The sequence below is a fragment of the Pteropus vampyrus genome, unplaced genomic scaffold, assembly GCF_000151845.1.
Source record: "Pteropus vampyrus isolate Shadow unplaced genomic scaffold, Pvam_2.0 Scaffold347, whole genome shotgun sequence".
Classification (NCBI taxonomy): domain Eukaryota; kingdom Metazoa; phylum Chordata; class Mammalia; order Chiroptera; family Pteropodidae; genus Pteropus; species Pteropus vampyrus.
The window spans coordinates 1,489,185-1,514,340 of NW_011889128.1; the positions used below are offsets into that span (position 1 = coordinate 1,489,185).

A 25,156-nucleotide genomic window follows, 5' to 3' on the forward strand; every position below is an offset into this window, starting at 1 on the left:
AATGTAAAAACCACTCTTCTGAAGTCTCCAATTGTATGGAGCCAGACCGAGTGCCGGGACCTTGTCTCCGATGGCCCTTCCGCATTGCCCTGCTTCGGCTGAGCCCTTGGTGCACAGGCATCTATGAGTTGAACATTGTATCTCTGTTCTGCTTCCCTGGTGGACTGACCACTCTCATGGGCACAGTCCCCACAGCCTAGTTCTGTCAGCTGCTGTGATGAGAAGTGATGAGATAGTTATCCAGCTTGTAAGTGACAGAGATGGGACAGGAGCCCTGCCTTGTTTCAGTTATGTGACCCTTCTTATCCCACCCCCCTCCATCCTCACCTCTGCCACTAGAGAAATTGTGAGCTCCTTGAGGGCAGGGGTCAGGCTCTTTGGCTCTAGGTCCCAGCTGTAGGGCCCACCCCTAGGGCCTGGCTCAGGGAAGGTGCTGGATTTGTGCACGGGGGTGGGGGGGCGGTGAGAGGCCCCCTGGGGGCTTTTCATTCCCCTGCTGCTCCTTCAACTTCTGACATCCACAGGGCGGGGGAGGTTCAGGACCAAGTGCTTCTGGACTGGCCCTCCAGAGGAGTAAGAGCGGAGTGTTGACCGCTGCCCAGCAGGGTTTCCCTGGCCTAGATAAACTTGGGAAGTCCCTGGAGGGCAGTAAGTAGCACAGGATCTCAGCTCCCTGTGCAGGGCTCAGTCTGTCCCAGTGCTTCTGGGGAAGGCCTCAGATGGCACTAGAATGTCTAACACTTGCTGATTCATCTGGTTCCTTTTAACAAAGAAAGAACAGGTCTTTGGGTCAGTGCCTCCAGCAGGGAACAATGTCTACATAAAACTTAAAATCTTTGTTTACATTGTATTTATTTTCATGTTTTACCTTCTATTTACAGCAAGTGAAACCCGTTTTCCATTTACAGAGGTGATACAAAAAAGATTCCTTTTAAAATAAATTTATTAAGCAAATAGTAAGCCAATTTAAAGAAAAATATAAAGTAAATAATAGTACAGGTGGTCAGCTGGTACGGCAAAAATTCTAACACTCATGACTGCAGTTTGGGATATCAGACCTCTGGGGATTGCTAACTCCTTGTCTCTCGCCAGCCCCTGGCCCTGCTCCCAAAGAGGTCATCTGATATAGATGTCTATAGGGCCAAGGACATTTTGGGGTTCCATTTCTCTAGGGTAGAGTATTATAAGTAAGTCCATCTGGGGGGAATCTGTCTCTCCAGAACACTCCACCCAGCTGGATCCAGCAAGCTGGGAGGGAAGGTGGCCAGAGGCTGAACTTTGGGGAGCTGCCCTGGCCCAGGATAGTGCTGTCTTCCCCATCGGCTCAACCTCAGTCGCCTTGGCCCAGGCCTCCCTCACCATGGAGGGAGAAGATTCTGAAGTCTGGGATGTGTCAGACTTCAGAGGACAAGCAGAGGAGCCCACCGATTTTTTTGGACTCTAGATCCCAGCTGTAGACAAGAGAGGGCTTCTCCAGTTTGGCTCCCCAAGTTCCCTGCTATGAGCTGGGAGTCAAAGCCACAGTTCTCATATAATAAGATGCTCCTTTGCCCGCTCTTGACCCCTCTTTATGATTTGTGGCTCTGGAAGCTGGATTCCTGTCATCTCCTGATGGCACGACTGACACACATCATTATCACGCTGTCTGTTCTTCAGCATCCATAGGACCCCTTCCCACTGATGTTGGCATTTTGGATGCACACTGAAGGAAGGTAGAAGCTACTGCAGTGATGCTGTTTCATGCCTATCTGGTACCTTGAGTTTTTAATCAGCAATGTAATCTTGGTGGCTTCTGGCCCAGAGTCAGCCCCACCTCCAGGTCTCTGCACCACAGCCTACGCAGTGGCACCTCTGAGCTTCCACTGCAGCACAGGCTCTGTCCACACCGACCTGCCCAGACCCAGATACAGTGGAACTGAAATCCAGATGCAAAAGGCCTGGGGCATTCTTCCCTGGGGAGGCCACACGTGTCACTGGGTTCCCAAGCTGGAGCCTTAGGGTCTTAAGGTCCCTCTGAGGTTGGGCCTTCCTCAGAGTCTCTGGGAAGCCAGTCCTCCAGGCCCTGGAGATTCAGAAACCCATGCTGGTCCGGCCTTCGCGCCTCCAGAAAGCTGAGATCTGCTCCAGGGTGACCAGAGGCTGGAGGCCCCACTCAGAATCAGGGCTTCCCGGGCGCTGCCTTCGGGTCTGGGGGCTCCCCAAACACACGCTGGCCTCTGGCCTCTGTTCAGGCTCAGCCCAGCTCACCAAGCCCGGAGCGTGGAGCCTCTCCTCCCAGGCCTGGGGTCCCCAGAAGGTGCTGCGGGCTGGGGCTTTAGGCAGGGGCTGAGGGACTAAGCAGCTGGGAGGGGAGTGTGGAATTACAGGGGCAGGTGGGGCTGTTGCTCTGGCCTCCAAGGTTCCCCTGGGGGTATGAGGGTCTGGGGCCTGGTCCATCAGCAGAGGGACCTCAGAGCCATACCAGTCCTCGGAGCGCTCTCGAGGGGTGCCTGTGGGCTCAATCCATAGCTCTCCTCCAGGGCGCCAGACCAGAGTGGGTGCCCGGTGGCTGGGGTCCGGGCGCAGAGAGCGGCGGAAGAGGCGCTCGGCCAGCACAGCTGTACTGAGGAGGAAAAGGGCAGCCAGAGAGGCCAGGGCCAGCATGATGGGGACGCAGGGTCCGCAGGGTAGCGGGGGCCACGAGGCCGGCTCTGACGCAGGGGGCCCCTCCATGTACCCAGAGGGCTGTTCTGGAGTCAAAGGCATCTGGAGAGACAGGTCAGAAGAGGAAGCACAATCTAGAGAGGGAGAAAGGCAGCGAGTGCCCAGACAAGAGGAAAAGAGAGACGGAGATCAGGGAGCTGAATATCGGCCTCAGAAACACCCAGGCAGGGGCAGGGACAGAGGGGACCCAGAGAGGGCGAGAGGGGTCAGATGGTGGACAGGGGGCTCCCTCAGAGGCCTGCAGCCAGGCCGTACTGCTCAGAACTCCCAACCCCCTCCCAGAGGCCCTGTTTTTCTCCCAGACCCCAGGGTGCCTCAAAGTTCTAAGTGTCCTAAGGGTGTCTTTCCTCCAGTCTTCTGGGCCCATCAGATCTTGCTGGGCCTAGAGAGGAAGCAATGGGTGCTGTCCCCTGGGATTCCCACCTACGGGGGCCTCCTGCTCGCCTCACCTCAAGCGCTGTTCGGTCCAGCCCCTCTCACCCCTCAGAGCAGCTCTTCCTTGTGCCTGCGGGAGGCTGCAGGGCAGTTGCCTCAGATGAAGGCGGAAGGGAGGGCACCACTTGTTGCTGGGCAACTGCACACCAAGTCCCCTGCCTGAGAAGTGTTTCCAAGGCAACCTGGGGGGATGTGGTCACTGCGGTGGGGAGGCGGTTCCTGGCAAGAAAGGTGGGGCGGGAATGGGCAGTGGCCCTGTTGAACTCAGTGTCACCCCACAACCAGGCCCCAGGCCCCAGAATATTCATCCAGTGGCCAAGAAAGAGGAGACAGAGACTCTGGCCCACCCATTCCCCGCTGAGCACCAAGGCACCTCACTGCCTGCTCTCTGATTGTTGCCCAGCCCCTGTCCTGCCCACTGGGTCCCACCAAACCTGCTCCTGCCATCCAGCCCCCACACACCCTCCTGCTAGAGCCAGCCTTCTCTCTACTGTTCATGAAGATACATCTGCTTGTCTTCAGACCGTTTAACCCCAGTTTTGATCAGAACTGGGAGATGAGGCTCGGGTAGCAACAATGTCAGGCCTCTGGGAAGAGTCTGGGGTAAAAAACAGGCTTAGGCCTGTCTCCAAGACCCAGTTAGCTATCTCTGCTCCTTTGTCCTGGGCCTGAGGGTGGGAGGAGCCTGGGCCAGGGCGGGATGAAGCATCACCAGCTCCTGGACTAGAGTCAGACTCACTCACTGACAGATGACAAGCAAGCCCCAAATAATGGAGGCGTCGTGTCCAAAGTCACGTAACCCACGTATGTGGAAGGAATGGGGGGAGCATAGATGTAAATTCCTGATCTGGCAAGCTCCCTGAGCATAACACAACATTTAGGTATTAATATTTTGTTTTGCAAAATGACAGCCATTTAATGTGAAAGGCTATAAAAATATGTTGAAATGTTAGTGTCTTACACTGAGGGCACAAGGTGGTCACGAGGGCAGCCTGACTCAGATCACTCTGCCTTGGTGGCTTTGAGGAAAGGGCCAGAAAGAGCACAAAGTGCAGCGTAGACGGAGTTCCAAGGACATGAGGGGCCCCGTGGCTCTGTGCCTTGGGATGTATCAGACTAGAATCTGGTGAGATTTAAATTAAAACCTGAACTTAATACCACTGAACGGGACACTTAAAAAAGGTTAAAATAGTAAATTTTATGTTATGTGTATTTATGACAATAAAAAAGTTTTATTTAAAAAGTCCAAGTAAACAAAACCTGAAAGTTGTTCAGGTTAGATGTTCTCTTTCAATTAGTCTCTCTTTCTTTCTTTTTTGAAAAATAAATTTATTTATTTAAGTTAGTTTCAAGTATACAACACATTGGTTAGACATCCATATTGTTCATAAAACAATCCCCCCAATTGCTCCCTCCCTCCCCTGGCCCGCCACCTAGCCCTCATATTAACACTAACTGCGTTCCCTATATGCTCCCCATCCCCATGCCCACCTATCAACTATTAATTTGTACTTCTTTAATCCTTCACCCCATTCTCCCAGCCTCCAAGCCCTTCTCCCCTCTGTCCATCACCAAACTGTCCACTATATTTGTGAGTCTGTTTTTGATTAGTTTGTTCTTTTTGTTCCTTAGATACCGCATATAAGTGAAATCATATGGTATTTATCTTTCTCTGTCTGACTTATTTCACTCAGCATAATAACCTCTAGGTCTATCCTTGTCATTGCAAATGGTAGGATTTCATTTTTTCTAATGGCTGAGTAATATTCCATTGTATATATGAACCATAATTTCTTTATCCAATCATCTGTTGATGAGCACTTAGGTTGCTTCCATATCTTGGCTATTATAAATTGTACTGCCATGAATATTGGAGTGCATAGATTTTTACAAATTATTGTTTTGGTTTTCTTTGGATAAATACCCAGAAGTGCAATTGCTGGGTCAAAAAGTATATCCATTTTTAATTTTTTGAGAAACCTCCATACTGTTTTCCATAGAGGCTGTACCAATTTACAATCCCACCAACAATGTATGAGGGGTCCCTTTTCTCCGCATCCTTGCCGACACTTGCTGTTTTTTTGATTTATTGATGACAGCCATTCTGACAGGTGTGAGGTGATATCTCATTGTGGTTTTAATTTGCATTTCTCTGATGATTAGCGACCTTGAGCATCTTTTCATATGTTTGTTAGCCATCTGTATTCCCTCTTTGGAGAAATATCTATTCGAGTCCTCTGCCCATTTTTTAATTGGATTGTTTGGAGTTTTTTTTGTTGTTGAGTTGTATAAGTTCTTTATAAATTTTGGATATTAATCCCTTATCAGATGTATCATTAGCGAATATCTTTTCCCAGTCGGTTGTCTTTTCGTTTTGTCGATGGTTTCCTTTGCTGTACAAAAACTTTTTAGTTTGATGTAGTCCCACTTGTTTACTTTTTCTTTTGTTTCCCTTGCCCGAGGAGATATATCTGAAAAGAAATTCCTGTTAGTAATATCAGAGAGTTTAATGCCTATGTTTTCTCCTAAAAGTTTTATGGTTTAATCTTCCTTTAAAAAATAAAAACACTAGAAGAGTAAAAATTATTAAAAACCAGAAAGATCAGACATGATTTTCTGTTCCAAAGGTTTCAAACTGGCTGTTTTGATTCTTTTTTTTTTTTTTTTAATGGCATTAAATTTTTACTGCCTTTGGGAAGTCTAATTGTTATGGTCTTTTATCATTTAAAAAAAAAAAAGCTAAAAAATTTTTAACTGGTTCCTTAAAAAATTAGACATAAAATTACATATGATCCAGCAATTATGCTGATATATATATATATATCAGTATAATTATATAACAAAAGAACTAAAAGCAGAGACTCAAACAGTTATTTGCACACCAATGTTTATAGCAGTGTTATTCACAATAGCCAAAAGTGGAAACAACTCAAATGTCAATCAATGGATGAATGGATAAACAAAATGTTACACAAACACTGGAATATTATTCAGTCCTAAAAAGAAAGGAAATTCTGATACATACAACATGGATGAACCTCTAGGACATTATCCTAAGCGAAATGAGCCAGTCAGAAAGGACAAATGCTGTATGATTCCGCATTCATGAGATCCCTAGAGAAGTCAAACTCGTAGAGATGGAAAGTAGAATGGTGGTAGCTAGGGGCTGGGGATGGGGAGAAAGGGGAGTTATTTAATGGGTGTAGAATTTCAGTTTGAGAAAATGAAAAAGCTCTGGAGATATATGATGGTGATGGTTACACAACAATGTAAATATACTTAATGCCACTTATAAATCATTAAAATGATAAATTTTATGTTATGTATATTTTACCATAATAAGAAATTTAAATAATAACATAGAAACTCGAAACATAGAAAAGACAGTTATTCTTCATAATCTCATTCCCCAATCAACCCACATTCTTTTCTATTGTTTTGTGGGCTCTGCGGGGTGGTGATCAGAGCCCAGGTGTCCTGACTCCCAGGTTTCTCCCACTCCACCACCCAAGAATTTCTGAATAAAAGAATCAAGAAGTTACCCAAGGAGTGTGTGCAGTAGAGAAGTCTCTGGGTCAAAATTCTAGAAAACAGGTCTTTGCTTGGGGGGTGGGGGGGATGCTCCAGGGGCCAGGTGATCAGGGATGAGCTTGACTGCACCTGAAACCAGCAAGAGAAAACTTTCTTTGTAGACTAGGCAGCTGGTTGTGGGCTGCTGTGTGCGGTGATCTGTCCTTGGTCCTCTTTGGTCCTAAGTCTATGTGGTAGTTTTAAAACATGTCCACAAATTCCTTGACACTCCTAAGACTGAGTCTACTTTCCTGCCTCTTGGATACAGGCTGGCCTTAGTGACTCACTCCTATGGAATAGAGCAGAAGTGACTGCATGGCTTCCAAGGCTAGTTAAAGAAAAGGGTAGAGCTCCTGCCTGGCTTGGGCCCTCTCTATCCCACACTTGAGGCATATCCTTGGAACCCAGTCTCCATGTATGAGAAAGTCCAAGTCACCTGTGGCTGCCCTGGTTAAAGTCCCAGCCAGAGTTGACAACCGGATCCTTTAATGAGCAACTCTTCAGATAGCCCCAGCCTTCAGCCACTTCATCTGACACCAAGTAGAGGAGAGGTGAGCTATCCCCTCTGAGCCCTGCTCAAAACATGGATTTATGAGAAAAACAAATATCGCCGTTTTAGGTCACTAAGTTTTGGAGTGGTTTGGAATGCAGAAATAGGTTACTGGGACACTCTACATCAGTGGTTCTCACCAGGTGAGTAAGGACAGGGGTCCTTCTCCAGCATTCACTATTTAACCCTACTAGTCCTCCCCCCACCCCCCCGCATTCTATTACACTGTTTTAGGGCCTGAACTGGGGAGGGTGAAGAATGCAGCAGCAATAAGAGCATTGAGTTAGTTAAGAAATCTCACAGGTGATTCAGATATGCCCTCCCCCTAGCTGAGATCCACCAGGCCTGCTCTGTCCTATACAGTAGCCATTAGCCACATGTAATTCTTCCAATTAATTCAAATTAAATAAAATATTCAGTTCTTCATTCTCACTAATTACATTTCAAGTGCTCAGGAGACACATGCAGCCAGTGGCTACTGCATTTGACAGCACAGCTACAGAGCATTTCTGCCACTACAGAAAGTTCTGTCGGACAGTGTTGCATTAGAACCTCATTGCCTGGAGTGGACTGAGGACTAGCAAGGTCAACATCACCTGGGTGCACAGAACGCAGACTCTGAGGCTCCTCCCGGACCTGCTAAATCAGAAGGTGTATCTCATCAGGATACCAGGTAATCTGTAGGCCCAGGAATGTTTGAAAAGCTTTACACTAGGTAGTTCTCAGCCCTGGCTATACATTTGAAGTACCAGGGCAGCTTTTTAAAAAGTCTAAGGCTGAGGCCACAGCTCAGACCAAGTAAATGGGATAGGAATCAGCCTTCTTTAAGATTTTCTTTGAGATGATTCCAATGCACAGCCAAGGTTGAGAACCACCGCTCTCATTTGTATCCTCTGGGGAATCCGACAGCTTCTGCCCTGTAGTGGGCATCTGCTAGATTACTTGACCAGTGCTACTATTTGAGGAATTGTTTTTTCTGAGTGGTTGTAATAAGAGTTGTCACATTTGTACAATGTCACCCCTCACCGAGCCACGAGTTACTGGGTTGGATGCTTCTGGTGTGCTGGGCTAATTCCATAGTTCTTTCCCTTGGAATTTTGGAGCTGAGATTGAACAACTCTCCGGGTGATTGAATCTGTTGGATGTAAAAGTTAGGAACTGTCAGTGGTCCCTATCCCATCACGTGAACCAGAGAAGTGGAAGAAGCTGGCCGGCAGAGAGGAGCATTGGAGAGAGCGATTTCTGACGGTGTTTGAGTCCCTGGTTCAGCTCCTTCCCAATGCCCAGCTATATTCCTGTCTTAGGTTCCTGTGTCCTTATGACACATTTTCCTTTATGTCTGATAGTCTGTGACTTGCAACCAAAACAGTGCTCATTTATATAATCCTGGGCCTGTTAACTATGTTTTAGAACAGAATTTCCAACTAGACTCCACAGGTAATTCAAACCTAATAAATAAAAAAACAGCATTGTTATTATTATTATTGTACTGCATAGCACATTTCTTTTGCGTGCTTTTCTATATTTGTGTAACATTTCGTAATAAAAATCTTTTTTAAAAAAGCCATCCCCTCCCCTAAGCCTATTTATGTCTATCTGAACTAACGGCATCATGACCTCCCAGTTTGCTGACCTAGAAATGTGCAGGGTGTCCTGGAATCTCTCCTCCTCGCCTTTACAGCCAGCCGGTCTAGGTGACTGTGTGTGTAAAATACCCTGCACACGTGTCTGCCCCCGCCCCCTTCCCCACAGCCACCGTCTATTCGGATTCTCACCTTCTCTGTCCCGACAGCCTCCTGATATGGTTTCCCTTACTCTCATTTCTCCCACAGCCTGGCCTTTTCCAGGTTAATCTTTTAAGAAGACGGTTCCGATCCTATCACCTTCCTGCTTTAAAGTTTTCGAGGGCATGCTGCTGCCAACGAGATCAAGTTGAAATTCCTCGGCTTAGCACACAAAACCCTTCCCGATCTGGCTCCAGAACTACCGCTCCCGCCTCAACTTCATCACATGTGTCACCACCTCACACTTGGACAAACTCAAGCTCTCTGAACCCACAGTCTGCCTTCCTCACGTGTGTTGTTTATTCATCCACCCATCCAGTAAAAGCGCAGTGATGCGGCACTTTACTGGTGTTGGGGATACAGTCTCTTTCCCCTTGAGATCGAAACATTCTTTTATCTAGCCAACTTTTACTAGTCTGTCAAGGCTCCGCTAAAACATTAGCCCTTTTGGAAGCCTTCAAAGGCGAAGAGCTGCAGTTCTCTCTGTGGTGGGTGGAAAGGGTGTGCCGGGAAGGCTTTCAAGAATAATGATGCTTATCTATTCCTCCAGGATCTCCTAGAGTGACTCCACTTCTGGGCTTGATTCCAAGGAAAATTACCAGAAACGAATCAAGATGCATTGGCCTGAACTTTCAAAAAAAAAAAAAAGGCAGCCAAGTCAAGCTGATTAGCAGATGCGTCATGCCGGAAATGTGGCTGGACACCTAATTTTCAGGAAGAGAAGCCTGTGTGGATTGGAGTATATGTAGATGGGTGTGCTCCCATACGTATGCGTGCATGTCCTTGTGCTCTTGCTTGCCTGGATGTGTCAGAATCCCTAAGGATGAACTGAATGGAGCTGCAGTCAGGGGCGCAGCTATGATTATGCTCTGGGGAGCCTGGCTACTTTCAGATATGGAACCCTCTTAAGGACTAAAAAGTAAATTGTCAACCCTAAGCTAAGTTGAGGACATTTTAGCTACTAGTGAGATCGCAAAACCAAGCAGTATTTATTATCTCCTATGTGCCAGGTACAGGGATTCAACGATGAACTATGGTCCCTGCTCTCGTGGGGCTTATTTGGGGGAGTAAGCAACCAGAAAATTCTAGACCAGGGGCTTGAGCCCTAGCAACCAACATGGCCCAAGCTCCTGCTAGGCTCAGTATATGTTAATGATGTGCCCCTTTTTTATGTATGAGAGATTTAGAATGCTTCCTGGATAAAATTGTCTGGTTTATTTGGGGGTAGGCTGAGGGGGTAGGGGAGCAGGGAAGAAGCAGGCTTTTCCAGCAGTGCAGCCTCTCTGAGGAAACGTGTGTTTGCAAAACCGGAAGCCACAGCTCAGGGCTGTCCTGTCCAATCAGAAGGGCCAAATGATACCAGGTCTAGTGTATATGATCCTCAAAGGAACAGAAATTTGAGAGCTTGGTGAGCTACCTCCTGGAATTCTGCTCTCTTTCAGCTTAAAGGACCGCTAACTGACCGCCAGGTGCCTCCTTCACTCTTGCTAAACTCCAACAGTTCTCTGCAGCCATAAACTGAAGCTGACGCTCCCAGCCCCACCAGGAGATAATGGGACCTGTTGGATCTCAAGGAAGCAATTAGTTGAACTGAGTATGTGTAGGGTCCCCCTGCCCACATGACCACTTGTTGCAGGTTCCATTTCTCTGCCATGATGCCATTTGGAAAGTCACTGAGGTCCATTCCAGACTGAGGCTTTCAGTGGCCGGCATCTGGCCTTACACCGTGATACATTGTTGCCCACATGTTCCCAGGTGAAAGAAGAGCCCAAGGGACTACCTCATCTTTTCCCAGCTCCTGTGTATGACCGGCCTGACCGCACTTGAGTTCTTAGCCTGATTCTGGTGGAAGTAGATACTCTCAAGAAAACATTAAGTGGACATGGTTCCATAGTGTAGCGGTTAGCACATCTGCTTCACACGCAGAAGGTCGTAGGTTCGCACCCCAGTGGAGCTACGGTCCATGGTCTACGACCATACCACCCTGAACAAGCCCAATGTTTGATCTCAGAAGCTAAGCAGGGTCAGGCCTGGTTAGTACTTGGATGGGAGACCACCTAGGAAGACCAGGTGCTGTAGGCATAAATAATAATAATAATAATAATACATTAAGCTTCATGCCCTTCACAATGTGTCTAGCCATCACTGGTCATCAGGAAGATTTACTACCTCTGTGATTTACTATCCACATGAGATCCAACTAGAGGGCCCACTTGTGTCCTGGTTCCAGGAGACACATCTGTCCTCTGGCACTCCCACAAGGGCTTCAGCTGGATCCTAAGGACATCGCTCCACTGCTGTACTTTCTACATGTAGCAGGACTGAGTGGCCAAATTTTATTATTATATCTATAAAGCTGTTATTCACATGCTATGAATTTCATCCTTTTAAAATGTACAATTCAGTGGTTTTAAGTATATTCATGAGACTATGCAATCACAACCACGATCTAATTCCAGAACACTTTTATTAGCCCCAGAAGAAGCTTCGTACCCATTAGTAGTCCCTCCCCATTCCCTCCTCCTTCCAGACCCTGGCGACCGCGATCTTCGTCCTGTCTCTGTAGATTTGCTGATTCTGGGCATTTCATGCAAATGTAATCACTTAATACACGGCCTTTTTTTTATTTCATCCATGCCGTTGCATAAATCAGTACTTCATCCTTTGAGATTTTTAAATTTTTTAAATGTTAAATTTTCAATTACAGTTGACATATAATATTATAGACTTTGTTCCTTTTTTATAGCTGAATAATATTCCAGTGCATGAATATACTACATTTTTTAAGTCCACTCATTAGTTGATAGACTTATGAGCTGTTTCCCCTTTTTGGCTATCACGAGTAATGCTGCTATGAACATTCATGAACAGGTTTCTTTGTGGACATATGTTTTCAATTTCCCTTTGGTATATACCTAGGAGTAGAATTTCTTAGTCTCATGATAACTTCATGTTTAACTTTTTGGGGAACTGTGGGTGGCCAAATTTACATCTACTGAGTTCATTCACTCCTCCTCACTTCCCGTTTGAAACTCACCCTTCCGTAGCAACAAAAGGCCCACACCTTCGCCCTCTACATTGTTGAGTATCTCTATGAACTTGGCTCCTCGGCAAAATGGGGAGGCACCAACTTCAGGCAAGAAGAGAAACAATAGCAGGCACCAGCAGAAACAACCTTCAGGAAGACTTTGTCTGCTTTCCTCCTGCCATGCCTCCACAACCCATTCTGGCTAAAGCCTCAAGAACTCTTCTTATGCAATGTTACCGTGACTGGACTTCTGGATTTTGTGTCTCTAGCTGCCTTCATCCGTGCACACTCAACCTCCATCTCAACACTGCCTGCTGAGCACGGTGTGCTTAGACCTTGCCACGCTCACCTGGGAACAAGAAGCAGCAGGGGGAGGGTGATCAATTGGGGAGGCTCACAACTCATGGTCTGGGCCACGACATGAGCAGCAGCAGAGGGCTCCAAGCAGAATACTGGTGAAAAGTTGCTTCGTACTTCAGAAGTTCAACTTCAGCAGATGCAGGAGTATGCTGTCAATTTTAAACTTCTCCTGAGCAGATAGAATGAAACCATGCTCCTTGCTCTTGTGTTCTCTGAAAAGCACAGTCTCGCATGGTGAGAAGCAGAGAAGTGGGCAGCAGATAGCCACATTTCATACTTGGAAACTGAGGCTTAGAGGGGCTGAGTAGCCTGTATAGAGTGACCAACAGTCCCCTTTTGCCTGGGAATATCCTGGTTTTAGCACTGAAATTTCCATGTCCCAGAAAACCCTTTAATTCTGGGTCAACTGAAAGTTGTTCAAGGTCATCCAAAGCCACACAACTCAAGTGCTGGAGCCGAATCTGAACCCAGATCCAACCATTTCCAACATCTTCTTCCCACTGAATGAGTGACTTATTGAGCAGGTCAATCACATGAAACATATTCAGAGCTTCAACGAGAGAGTGCAGGTGCTTCCTGTTGCTCTTCCCTTCATATTTGCTCTCTCTGCGGTGGGGACCAGCCCAGTTGAGAGTTCCAGCCCTCACCCAGGGCTATCTTCCTGCCAACGGTGAATAAAGACAGGGCTGAGCTCAGGAGAGTTTAATCACTGCTCAAGGCAACCTACCTTGCTGCCCAAGATCCTAAGAGTCAGAGATTCCAACTTTGAGAACCGTGAAAAATGATAAGAATGAATTAGAAAGTTCTCAAGTGCCACCTCTTTGGGGAAATCTGGGGAGGTGGAAAACACATGGGCTTTGGAGCTGGTCAGCCCTGGGATTAAGTCTGAGTTGCCCTTGGCAAACTATTTGTGTCTGCATTTCCATTTTTCACAAATCTCCAACTTGAAAGGCTGTCGGGAGGATAATATTAGTTTATATAAAGCACCTCGTACAGTAGGCATTCAACATTTGGGTCCCCTTCCACCTTGATCTAGCATTGCTTCTCATCTTTGACAGATTATAAAGGATTTGCCCCCTCACATTAGGGAGCCACTTTAAATCTGGTTACCATTCAAGACTGCTCTACGTTGACCATCTAATGCCCCGGGTTCTGAGCCTCACTTTTCTCCCATTGCACCTGCTGGGCCATCTTATTGACATTTCTTCTTCCTGGAGTCCATCACTGACTACTCTCTCTCCCTGACCTCACTTCACTTCTTCTATAACCTTGACTTTATGGTGTATTGCTTCAGCCCCTTCCTTTTCAGCACTTGCCAGCCTGTCCTTCTGCCACCCCTTCCTCCTAAATCTTCTGCCCTGGACCAATACAATCACCTTCCTTTTGTTCTATTACCAGCTTAATAAGTCCTATTGGAGAAAATCACACAACTCACTACATTTAGTGTCTCTAACTCCACCTGATCCCTCAATCATCCTGTAACATGGATCTGGGCCATTCTCTCTCCCTCACCTACATACGGTTGCTCTTCCAAACCTTTCACGTCTTCCCCAAAGAGCCCTGCCCAACTCCAACAGCTCTCTCCATCAGTTGCTAGCCTCTTCTTCTCCCTCCATGATGAGAGCGGGAGCTCCAGCTCCCTTCCTTGTTGATTCTCAGCCTCTAAGAGCTGGCTCTTTTTGCTCTTTTCCCCACCCCAGCAAGTAATCAGAAAATAAACATTGTGTTCAGCGCTTGGCTCTACTCACAGCTTGCCTAGGGATTGGCTTCCTCCAGTTCCCATAGCCCTATCTGCCCTGATACTTTCCTTCTGCAGTGAAGGAAGATGTGTGCCACTTTGTGCCCTCTGCTGATCTTCCTACCTTGTCCAAATGTCTCTACTCCTCCTATGCTACTGCTCCCAGCCGGTAATTGATTGTGCATCTTCTATGTGTTTAGCAATTTGCTAAGCACATTTTTATCTTATTTTATCCTCTAAAATAACCCTTTGAAGTGGATCTTATCCTTTCTCTACTAATGAGGTTCAGAGACTTTAAGTAACTTGCCCAAGATAGATGGCGGAACTGGACCTCAGCCTGCTTCTCCACTCTGCAGTCCTGGCATATGTGGTCAACTTCCCTGGCCACCAACAGGGTCCTCATTCCCTCCTCTGGTCTGACTAATCCATGCTCACTCACTGCACTCTGCGGAGGTGCCTTTCAGGTTTGCCCCTCGGGTGACTCTGAGCCCCTCAGGGCAGGAAACTTCATTTCCATTTCCAAGTGCCCTCTGTGAATGCTTTTGATTGTATTAAATTCAAGCTTTCTTTGCCTGTGTATTAGTGTTTGGTGTTTAGTTGAGCATTTTGCCCTTATTCATGTATAAATTGAATGGACATGAAAAAGTGATGATACCAGAGAAAAGATATGAGATTTCATAACCTTGGTGCACTCGGGGCAAAGTTGAGAAGTACTGCGGATGCCAAAGTCATCTGGCCTTGGTTGGACAACGTACTGGGTTTTAGTTGGTCTGCAGTATATTCAATTAAGAATGAAAAGAAGAAAACTGAAATACACATGGAATGCTGGCAGTATATGATTTAGGCTTATACTAAAACTGTGCTCTTGCCAGCACACCGCACTGCCTTTGTCTTAATGCGCTGGCAGAGCATGCTGTATGCGAGAGCAGATGCCTGAACCTCATGTGAATATATAACGGAGACCAAATCTGCTCGTATTTTTAGATAAATTCTTCCTGACACAAAGCAAGAATGAGTGCATCTTGGCGGAATGATCTCGCTTGCTCACACTTCGATAGCAGCTCATGCAGCAGATACGAGCGCTGGATCTGGTTGAGTCTAACCAATTCAGATGGCGGGGGGATGTCAGCCCTTTGGATATATGCTGTTGTGTGTTCTGGAGAGTGATTATTCTCTGTGAGGAAGAAAACAAATAAAGGAAAGATCAAGTAAACAAAGGTTAAAAAAAAGAAGAGTTGCTGTTGATCAAACAATTCAGTAAGAGATGTGGAGACGGAAAGCAAAAATGTGGAGGTTACGAAAAGTTACCATGTAACTATACTTCCACAAAAAGGAAATTAAAATCAGGTTCTCAAATGACTAACTTCAGTCATCCAAACCAACTGACATAAAGTTCTTTTTAAACTCTATGTTCCGTTTGACAAGATGTCTAGGCTCTGAACTCAAGCTAAAGCATAAAAGAAAGCTAACTGCAGATGAGAAAGATCATGGCTGCCCAGATCAACCTTATCTGAGAGACCAAAAAAGAAAGGCTATGTTTTGTGAAAACCTTCAGGGAGAAGAGAATAAACATTTACTCAGTACCTACCATGTGCCTGGTCTGTGCTATGGAGTTGACAAAAATTGGTTGGTCTTATTACCCCCAGTTTACAGATGATGAAACTGAAGGTCAGTAGGTCATGAAGCAAGGAAAGGCTGGAACCAGGCTTTCAGCCCACGTCTCTTTGCAATACAACATTCTGTCTGTGAGTTCTTAATGCACTACTATAGGTTTCTGCTTTCAGAAATGATTAACTCACTGTGTAGTATATATATATATTGAATCATTATGTTGTATACCAGAAACTAATACGATGTTAGTTATATCTCAATTTTTAAAAATGATTAACAATGTACACTTATCTACCAAGAGTCTGGATCTCTGGAGCCACTCTAACTACTGCCCTAGAGGTGTCCTGGCCACTTTCAGCCTGGCAGTTTTGTTTTTATTTTTATTTATTTATTTTAATTATTTATTATTATTTATGCCTACAGCGCCTGGTCTTCCTAGGTGGTCTCCCATCCAAGTACTAACCAGGCCTGACCCTGCTTAGCTTCCCAGATCAGACGTTGGGTTTGTTCAGGGTGGCATGGCCATAGACCATGGACTCCACTGGGGTGTGAACCCAGGACCTTCTGCGTGTAAAGCAGACGTGCTAACTGCTACACTATGGAACCACGTCCCAGCCTGACAGTTTTGAACTGAGTGTTGGTATATAAAGAAACTTACTCTTAGAAAATAGTAAAGTTCTCATTATTTTCAAGGTTTTTGTGTTTTTAAACTGCGATTCACAACAGGAAATAACATTTTATATTGTGAGCCAGTAAACACAGTGTATTCAACTGAAACAATATTTAGCCTCGTTACATGTAATACTCTCTTATTTTCTATTCCTCTTTTAAAGTATCCTGGTCTTGAGCTGTTAAATTAATTTCATGGTCCACAAATAAGTGGACACAAATAAGTTTTTCAACCTGCAGGTTGAAAAACACTGTCCTTGAGGATTTTGATTGATCTTGAAACTTTTCCCCCTCGTTTTACAAATGCAGAAATATTATAGGCTCCAAAGAAAGAAGTGACTTCTGTAAGTTCACACAGCTAAGAGGTATCGGATGGAGGGCCTCAACCTGGAATTCTGTCTTTATGTCCAACGTTCTTCTGAATACAGAGTTTCTCCAGAGGAATCGTAAATAAGAAACTAAAGAAAACCTAAATGCAACCCTGCAAGAAGAGAGACACAGATGTGTGAAAAGACAAAGGAGGAACATTTAATAGAAGTCTCACTACAGCCTGGGCATTTGACAGTCATTTATGAGGCACTTGCTTTGTGCCAAGTGAGATGCAGGCACTGGGAATTCAGAGTTGGTTAAGAGAGTTCCTGCCTTAGAATGTGCTTGGGTTTAGTAGAGGAGGCTTCCATTGTAAACTGATAAATTATAGTGCAGTGTAATTAGAACTGGACTAGTGACCTAGGAAGCACAGCTGGAGACCAGAGAAAGGAAAGAGGAATTCTGTTTGGGAAAAGAAAAGCCCTGAGGAGCCTGTGAGAGAAAGCTTGGTGATGGGTGCAGGGGGATGCTGCTGGTGGTCATGGTCTGGGCTGACTGACTCGAGAGTAGAAGATGCCAGCTGGGCAGAAGAAGAGCATTTCAGGCAGCTGGAGTAGTATGAGCGAACTGTAGGGGACAAGAGGGTAGGGAGTGGAGGGACCCTCTTTGCAACTTAGTCAAGTCACTTCTGCTTGCTAGACTACTCATTGGAACAGTGAAGGGTGAAGAGAAAAGCAATGTTCAAATTTTTCTTGTGGTAAAACCCTTTGTTCAAATGAAACCACCTGGAGGCCCAATGTGTAAGGGAGGAGGTAGAGGATTTTTTCCTTAACAGGAAACACACATGTCATTATTTGGAAATGTTTTTTGAAAAATCCTTGTTGAGGGCAAAGGGGCAGATTCTCAGTGGGGGCTGGGTCCGAATTCGCACCAAGACTTTAGGAAGAGGACAGAGCTTCTTTGTTTGAGAGAGGGAATAGCTCTCACGCAGTCCAGGAGGGCAGGAGAGAGGGACCCACTGAAATTGGGGGGGTCTACGCCGCTCCTGCTATGGCTTCTCGTCTCCACTCTCTCCCATCCTCGAGTCCATTCTCCTGTTATCAAAATCCAGAACAAGTTACCTTTTTAAGAGGCAAAACCCTTCAATGGCTCCCTTCACTCTCCGAATCTGAACACGTGATCATGGCCTCCCAGGCCCCGCACCATCTGCCCCCTGGCTGCTGCCCAGATCTCACCTCCCGCCAGCCTCCCTCACTCACCGCCAGCCACCCTGCCCTCCCTGCTTTTTCTAACTTCATCCCACACACTTCCTGCTTAGAGCTTTGGTGCTTGTTGTTTGCTCTGCCTGGCCCACTCTTCACCCAATTTATCTATATTTCTTTTTATCACTTTAGTCAGGTCTCTTTGCAAATGTTTATCTGAGCAGAGGAACTCCCAGTAGACAACAGCCTCCCAGATGCAGGACAGGGAAAATTTTCCCAGGTTGGGGCAGGGAGAGACCAAACCCTGCACCAAGAGAAGAGGGTCTTTCAGTGAAGAGTGTAGAAAGAATTCAACACACAAGCCAAAATTAGAGTCAAAAGGAAAGTTTATTAGAAAAGGCATGACACTCCACAGACAGTGTGGTCTCCTCTCAGAGACAGAGAGGAACTCTGAGTGTTCAGGGAATTCAGTTTATATATCATTCTGTAGTTCCCATTTCCTTTGATATGTACACACAGTGAGGAAGGAGAAAAGGAAGAGTCTGTAGCCTGAAGGCCTGTTGGCAGTTCCCAGCCTCAAATCCATAGGTTCCCCATGCTTTTAGCCATAGGGAATGAACAATTTTATTTCTATAGGGTAGCCACTTAAAGACTCTGTTCTGCCTGGTTCTCCTTCCACAGGTGTGGGGAATGGGTGGCTGGCGATCCCAGCAGAAATCTTCCTTAGTTCTGCAGGTGTCCTCCCAGCCTGGCTGCAGGGCTGATCAGCATATTGCATCTCTGAATGTAGCTTGATTAACATTTTAATTCTCTTGCCTCTTCCCTACATTATCCCCATCTCTCTTCATGCCTCACTCTGCTTTTTTTATTTCTTCATAGCATATATCATGCAGTAATGTAGCTTTCCATTCGTCTGACTCCCCGCACTGGAGTGAAAGCTCCTGGAGGGTAGGATTTGACTGTCTTCTTCCTTGCTATCTTTCCAGCATGTAGAATGGTGCCTCCAACATAGAAGTGCTCCATAAACATGTGTTGAGTGAGTTGCTTTGCCAAGGAGGCAGAGGAGACGATGACAGGGGTTGAGACAGCAGGAAGCTGTCAATAGCAGAATGCTTTGAAAGGATTTGAACTTTCGCTGCCTGTATGACTGGGGGTGGGGTGAGGTATAAGGCAACTTCACTTGGACTTAAAGGGGCAGGTAGGCTCACAACTGGCATATGCGTTAGATATGAAACAGATCAAACAGAAGCTGATGAGGTAGAAGCAGAGGTGGGGATGGTGTCCCGCTGCCTTCGCCTTCTTCCTTTGGGCTCTACAGGCACTGCATCAGAGCAAACCCTACCTGTATCAGCATTAACTACACAGTGGTCTTCCTTGTCCCTGACAGAGGATGAACCCTGAGACTCCTTCCACCACAGGAAAGGCATCTCTTGCACTCTAGAGACTTGAGGACTTGCTGTGGGGAACCCAGGGAGTCTGCAGGCCTGGAGGGGAGTCTGGATCTCTGCGTAGGTAGAGTCAATGTATCAGAGTGAACTCATGACAAGTGTGGAGCCAGCATTCTGAGGATTCCAGATGTGTCATGCATGGAGACACATCTCCCACAGGGTTCACCCCAGATCTCTCTGACCTGCCATCATTAATTTCCTGTGTTTGATCACATACTGTGTGATACGCTTCTAAAAAGGAAGAGGTGAGATGGATAATAATGAGAGAGGAGAGAGAGGAAAGAGAGGGCTTGGAAGAGGTGGAGAGACGATGAAGAGAAGAGGCAAAGAGAAAAAAGACGTGAAGAAAGGGATTATGAAGAAAAGAACTCAGCACAGGGGATGTGAGGGAAGATCAATACATAAAGGGAAAGAGTGACAAGAGAAAAACTTTGAGATGTTCTAAATTAAATTACGACTGTGGGAGAGTGAGAGAAACACAAGAATAATTAATGAGTTAATAGCTCTGGGCCAGTTAACAAAAGACTGTTAGAGCTTTGAATCAACTTCCAGGCCTCTATTAGCGGACCTGGTAGACTCCACCACATTCTGAATATGCATGTGTTAGGATCTTCAAAGGAGGAATGCACAAGGCCCAAAGGGTTAAGAAAGATTTATTTTAGTAAAGTGAAAGCCGAGCTCAGCCAAAGATGACATCAGCCCCGAATGCGAGGGGACTTGAAACTTATATGGGGCTCGAGGCAGGCTTTTTTGGTGGGAATATTTCAGGTGGGTAAATTGGCGGGGAAGGGAGGAGATTCCAGTGAAACTGGAGGTGAGCGTGTAATTGCCAACCCGGATGCAAGGTCCGGTTCCCAAACAAAGGTAAGGGAGGAGTCTGGTTCCCACTCTACAGGGGATAAGGGATAGGGGCCTCCTGGACCTAACAGCATGAACTTTTAGAACTGTTGCCTGTAACTAATAAAGAATGATAAATAGTTCTTTCTTACAGACTGTGCTTCTATCCTAGAACGGCCCCCCTTCATCTTTTCCCACCTCCCTTATCTGTAGCTAATGTAAATTCTTTCAAAATAACTTACATCTTCCTTCCCCAAAATGTAATGTATAAAAGAGCGCTTCAACTCCAGGACAGCAGACGTGTGTCGTCTTTTCCACCTAGCCCTGATGCTGGTGGTTTAGACTTCATCCCCCAGACCTGGTCCTTTTCCGGGTAGCATAAGGCTCAATAAAGTCTTTCATTTAAAAAGGCTTTCATCCGTGGAAGTCAAGTTTTTTGTTTAACAAGAGAGGATCAGGAAAAGAAGGCAAACAGAGAGGACAAGGGCATACAGAACAGAATGGCTGGAAGGAAGTAAAAGTCATGTCACCAGGACATGTCTGTTTTGGACTTGGATAAGGTTGGAGAAGGGAGCTCAGACAATGTATCCTTGGTTGTCCTCCTTGCTCCTGGAATCTCCCTGCCAGGAGCCCCACCCTATTTCCGGCTTCTCAGGGTGGAGTTCCTTTTGTTTCCTAGGAGGCGTCCTCAGTCCCAGGTGTTGAGCCTGTCAGGAGGTGGGTACTCCGAATGCCTGGTCAGTGGTCGTTAATAACTGAGGCTAATGAGTTCAGCCCTTCCCTGAGCTCCATCCTCTCAGCTTGGAAGGACCTGCTGACTCAGAAGGTCAGAGGGCCAGCCCTGGCGGGATCACACAGTAGTAATGTAGGGAAGAGGCAAGAGAACTAAAAGGTAAATCAAGCTATATTCAGAGACTGCAACATGCTGATCAGCCCCACCGCCAGACCACATGGAAGACCACAGATCGAAGGAAGATTTTGGCCGGGATCACTAACAAACCATTTTCCCACATCATGAGGGAAAACAAGAAAACAGAATCTTTAAGTTGAGTCCTACACAAAATAAAATCATTCATTGCCATGGGGAACCTGTGGAAGGAAGGCTGGGAATTGCAGCAGGCCTTTCACGCTACACGCTCTTATCCCTTCACACCACGTGCCCACACCGTCAAAGGAAAGTGGGCAAACAAAGTCTTTAAACTGTAATTCATAGACACTAAGAATTATAAATAAATGATTCCTGGAACACTCGGGGTCTCTCTCAGTGCCTTTTTCTCGTCTTCTCTCTCTCTCTGTCTCTCTGATTCTCAGGTTCTCTCAATTTCCACCTTTGAGAGGAGACTATGCTCTGTCTATGGAGCCTTACCCCTTCTCTAATAAACTTTCCTTTTGACTCTAACTCTGGCGTGTGCTTAAATTTTTTCTTGTCTCAGTCAAGAACTCTTTCGGTGCAGGCCCACTCGGGGGAATTTGCCCTGTCCTGCATCAGTAGGACTCAGGAATCAATTCCAGGAATTTTAGGTGGAGAGGAATCAGTCCTGGAAGAGAAGGACCTGCAAAGAGAAAAAAATCGATGACATTAATTCTGGAGAGGTTTCAGACCTATGGGAAGGAGCAATTGTCCTGTGCGGGCTACAGGCCCCAGGAGGATTCAGCCATGGTGCCCAGGAGTCCTGAGAGCCCTGAGCCCAGAACTGTCCCCAGAGGAGAACCCGTTTACTGTTGGTCTCTCAGCTTCCCACTTACTTGCTGGACTGAGTGTTCCTGAAGGGGATCTGCAGGTGTTCAATGTCCACCTGCAGCCCCAAGTCACCCTTCTCAGAGAGAAAAGGTTTATGAAGGGTCTGACAGATTGAGGATGGATAGATGAAAGAAAAACAAGAACAGCAAAATATAACCATGGTAGAATCTACATGGTGTGTGTATGGGTGTTCACTGTACAATTCTTCCAACTTTTCTAGATGTTTGGATCTTTTTATATAAAATATCAGAGGAGAGATAAAAAAAAAAAGCGTTTGGCAAATAGTAGGCACTCCTAACTATAAGGCGTGAGCAGCGTAATCCCTTTCTAGAACTGATATTTCACATGTAATTCTGCAAGATGACAGGTTGCAGATGATAGCACCTGCAAACACTCAAGAGAGGAGGGAGAACCTTAGACCACACCTAAAGGTGATTAGTAACTTTGTCCACCCAAAGCTATTTGCTCTTCGGTTGGTGACACTTTCTCAAGTTTATTCTGCCCCTCTTGAGATCTGGGCCTTGGCTAAGAGTGGACCCCACCCTGCCACCTGTAACTGTTGGTGGGGGGGGTGGGCAGGATAAGATGTTCCAGACCCTGCCTGACAACTGACTCTAAGAGGTTAATCATGTTTGTTCAGGAGGTGAGGTTCACACGATAAAGAGCAGGGGGAGCACTAGGACCTGGTATAAAAGTTCTGGAAGTTTCTGGGGTGTTACTTGGTACCTGAAACTGCCAGGTGAGGAATGACAGAGGCCTGGGCTAAAGGGTAACAGGGATGCCTATGGAGATGGAGAACTAGGGGACAACTGGGATACTCATGAGAAGAGATATGGCCAGATTTGTGTTAGTGGAGAAAGAATCATAACAGACCAGGCACTGGGATCTAATATCTTGAGCTGGTCTCAACTTCTGCAACTTCTCGGCCTATCCCACCTCCACCAGAACTACTTGGACACTGGTGTCGGCACAGACTCCTCTATCACTACCGTCACTCCCCAGGTGACACAGAGACACACTTCTAAAATACTCCTTTCCTTCTGAGACAAGAGTGAAGCCAGGAATTTAAATTTTGCTCCAGATGCCCCTAAGCCAGGCCAGTCTACCACAGGAGGACTTCAGTTAGGTTTTCTTAAACTCCTGGTTTGGTAAACTCGACCACCTCAATGATTTGGAGTCGTCTTCTTTTTCTTTAGAAAACTCCTTTTCTACTTTGTGCCAGGAGGGAACAGGGCTTGACACAGCTTAATCCAGATAGAGGTTAAGATTGATCTTCTGGCTTGGGATAGAAGAGGTAGGTTGGCTACAGCCAGACCAGAGAAAAGCAGAGGGGCTACGGCCACAGATTGTATCTGTGAGGAACAGTCCTAGAGACTATGGACCATCCTTTCTAAGCCCAAGATTGGGTCAGCTAGGTCTCCGTTAAAGGACCAAGAAGCCTGAGTCTCAACCTGAGGTCAAGGATGCTTTGTAAATGAAGTCCAGAGGAAAAAGGGTAAATCTTCACTTTCTCCTTTCTTCTCATTCCAGCCTCAAAATGTTGACCATTGCTCTTCTTGCCCTTCTTTGTGCATCAGCCTCTGTCAATGCCAGTAAGTGAGAGGCCAGGAACCCAGTACCAGGGGGGCTGCAGCTTCCGGAGGCAGGCTTGGGTGGTGGGAACTGAGTTGTGGGAGGAATAGGGGTTTTGGGAAGGAACTTAGCTCTCAGGGAATTTCTCCCTCCAACTCCTACTTTCCCCTCCAGTTCAGGCTAGGTCCTCCTCCTACAATGGAGAGTATGGAGGTAGCGGAGGAAAGCGATTCTCTCATTCTGGCAACCAGCTGGATGGCCCCATCACTGCCATCCGTGTCCGAGTCAACAGATACTACATTGTAGGGTAAGATTTTTTGAGTTTCTGTGGTTTGGGGGCCCTCTAAGATCTTACTAAATTGGCAAGTTCTCACTTTGGGTCATGCCTGTTTCAGTCAATGAGTCCCAGGGATAACATGTGATGTGAAAGTTGTTGGAGGACTTGGATTCAAGACCTGTGCTGCTGAAACCCCTACAACCCAAACACACGTGGCCTTGGGTGAATCGTGTACCATCAACTCTCAGGGGCCTGGAAGCTGTCTAGTTTAGCCCCAATCTGAGGTTTAAATCCCCTCTGGCACCCTCCATCTTTGCTTGATGCCTCTCCCAGAACGCGTACCCTTCTGATCCTGGATCTGCATCCTGGATGGCACGGTCAAGTCCTTTCTCTCATGAGAGCCTTTCACGTGTTTGAAAAATCCCTTTGCTTCTTTCAGGGTGGGGGCACAATGGGGGTCTAGACTTCAAATTCAAGCTCTGACACTTACTGTCTGGGTGACTCCGGGCAAGCCATTTTCCCTCTGTGAGCCTGTTTGTCGTCAAAACGAGGAGTTGAAGTTCCCTGTATGATCTCCATGGGCTCACCCAATCCTCACATACTGTCAGACTGGCAGACTTGTCACCTGTCACCAGTTTGAAGGTCTCAGCATATAGGCCAGGTCCCGAGTTCTGATCACCCTACTCAGTGTCTCCCTTCCTTCTCTCCTCACCCTGTCCCCAGTCTCCAGGTGCGCTATGGCAAGGTATGGAGTGACTATGTGGGCGGCACCTGGGGCGACCTGGAGGAGATCTTTCTGCACCCTGGGGAATCAGTGATCCAGGTGTCTGGAAAGTACAAGTACTATGTGAGGAAGCTGGTCTTCGTGACTGACAAGGGCCGCTACCTGCCTTTTGGGAAAGACACAGGCACGAGTTTCAATGCTGTTCCTTTGTACCCCAACACTGTGCTACGATTCATCAGCGGCCGAGCTGGCTTCTTCATCAATGCCATCAGCCTGCACTGGGATGTCTACCCCAGTGACTGCAGCAGCTGCTGAGCCTCAGTCTCCTCCCAGGCAGGGACACTGCAGTGGGGGGGGTGTGGACCCCCTTACCATTAATCCCGTTCACATGGCTCAATAAAAAAAAAGACATGGCTAAAGCTAGCGTGTATGTGCGTGTCTGCTGCTGGGACCCTCCCCCTAACTCTGGGTACTGATGTGGAGATCTCATTCTTGCTTCTCTGTAGGACATCTATCTGGGGAAAAATGGGAGGATGAGGGAAAGAGAGGCGTAGGTGTCTTGGGCTTTTCCTCATTATTTATCAAAAAGAGATAAGAT

At 46.5% G+C, this 25,156-nt stretch overlaps 2 protein-coding genes, 1 long non-coding RNA gene and 2 pseudogenes across 5 annotated transcripts; 2 read left to right on the top strand and 3 right to left on the bottom strand.

Moving 5' to 3' along the window:
• Positions 1 to 1,723: 1,723 nt before the first annotated feature.
• CUNH16orf54 (chromosome unknown C16orf54 homolog) lies at positions 1,724 to 3,789 on the bottom strand. Of its 3 annotated transcripts, none has more exons than XM_011378684.2 (3): positions 3,601 to 3,789; positions 3,153 to 3,357; positions 1,724 to 2,745 (listed from the first exon to the last, which is right to left on the bottom strand). In XM_011378684.2, the coding sequence occupies exon 3, from the start codon at positions 2,743 to 2,745 to the stop codon at positions 2,071 to 2,073; it is 675 nt and encodes a 224-aa protein (XP_011376986.1). In that variant the 5' UTR covers positions 3,153 to 3,357; positions 3,601 to 3,789; the 3' UTR covers positions 1,724 to 2,070. The 3 variants fall into 3 exon arrangements, with proteins under 3 accessions (XP_011376986.1, XP_011376984.1, XP_011376985.1); XM_011378682.2 differs by having other exon boundaries at positions 1,724 to 2,777; XM_011378683.2 differs by having other exon boundaries at positions 1,724 to 2,777; positions 3,127 to 3,357.
• Positions 3,790 to 6,718: 2,929 nt separating this feature from the next.
• Positions 6,719 to 9,527, bottom strand: LOC111730981. The gene is made up of 3 exons (XR_002776901.1): positions 9,034 to 9,527; positions 8,285 to 8,393; positions 6,719 to 6,798 (listed from the first exon to the last, which is right to left on the bottom strand). It is a non-coding gene; the product is annotated as an uncharacterized LOC111730981 (long non-coding RNA).
• A 1,481-nt stretch (positions 9,528 to 11,008) lies between these two features.
• Positions 11,009 to 11,124, top strand: LOC111731031 (annotated as a pseudogene).
• Positions 11,125 to 16,193: 5,069 nt separating this feature from the next.
• Positions 16,194 to 16,309, bottom strand: LOC111731025 (annotated as a pseudogene).
• A 6,408-nt stretch (positions 16,310 to 22,717) lies between these two features.
• Positions 22,718 to 24,873, top strand: ZG16 (zymogen granule protein 16). Its single transcript, XM_011378686.1, has 4 exons — positions 22,718 to 22,724; positions 23,516 to 23,577; positions 23,732 to 23,864; positions 24,558 to 24,873. Exons 2-4 carry the CDS (start codon positions 23,523 to 23,525, stop codon positions 24,871 to 24,873), a joined length of 504 nt encoding a protein of 167 aa, XP_011376988.1. The 5' UTR covers positions 22,718 to 22,724; positions 23,516 to 23,522.
• Positions 24,874 to 25,156: the final 283 nt, after the last annotated feature.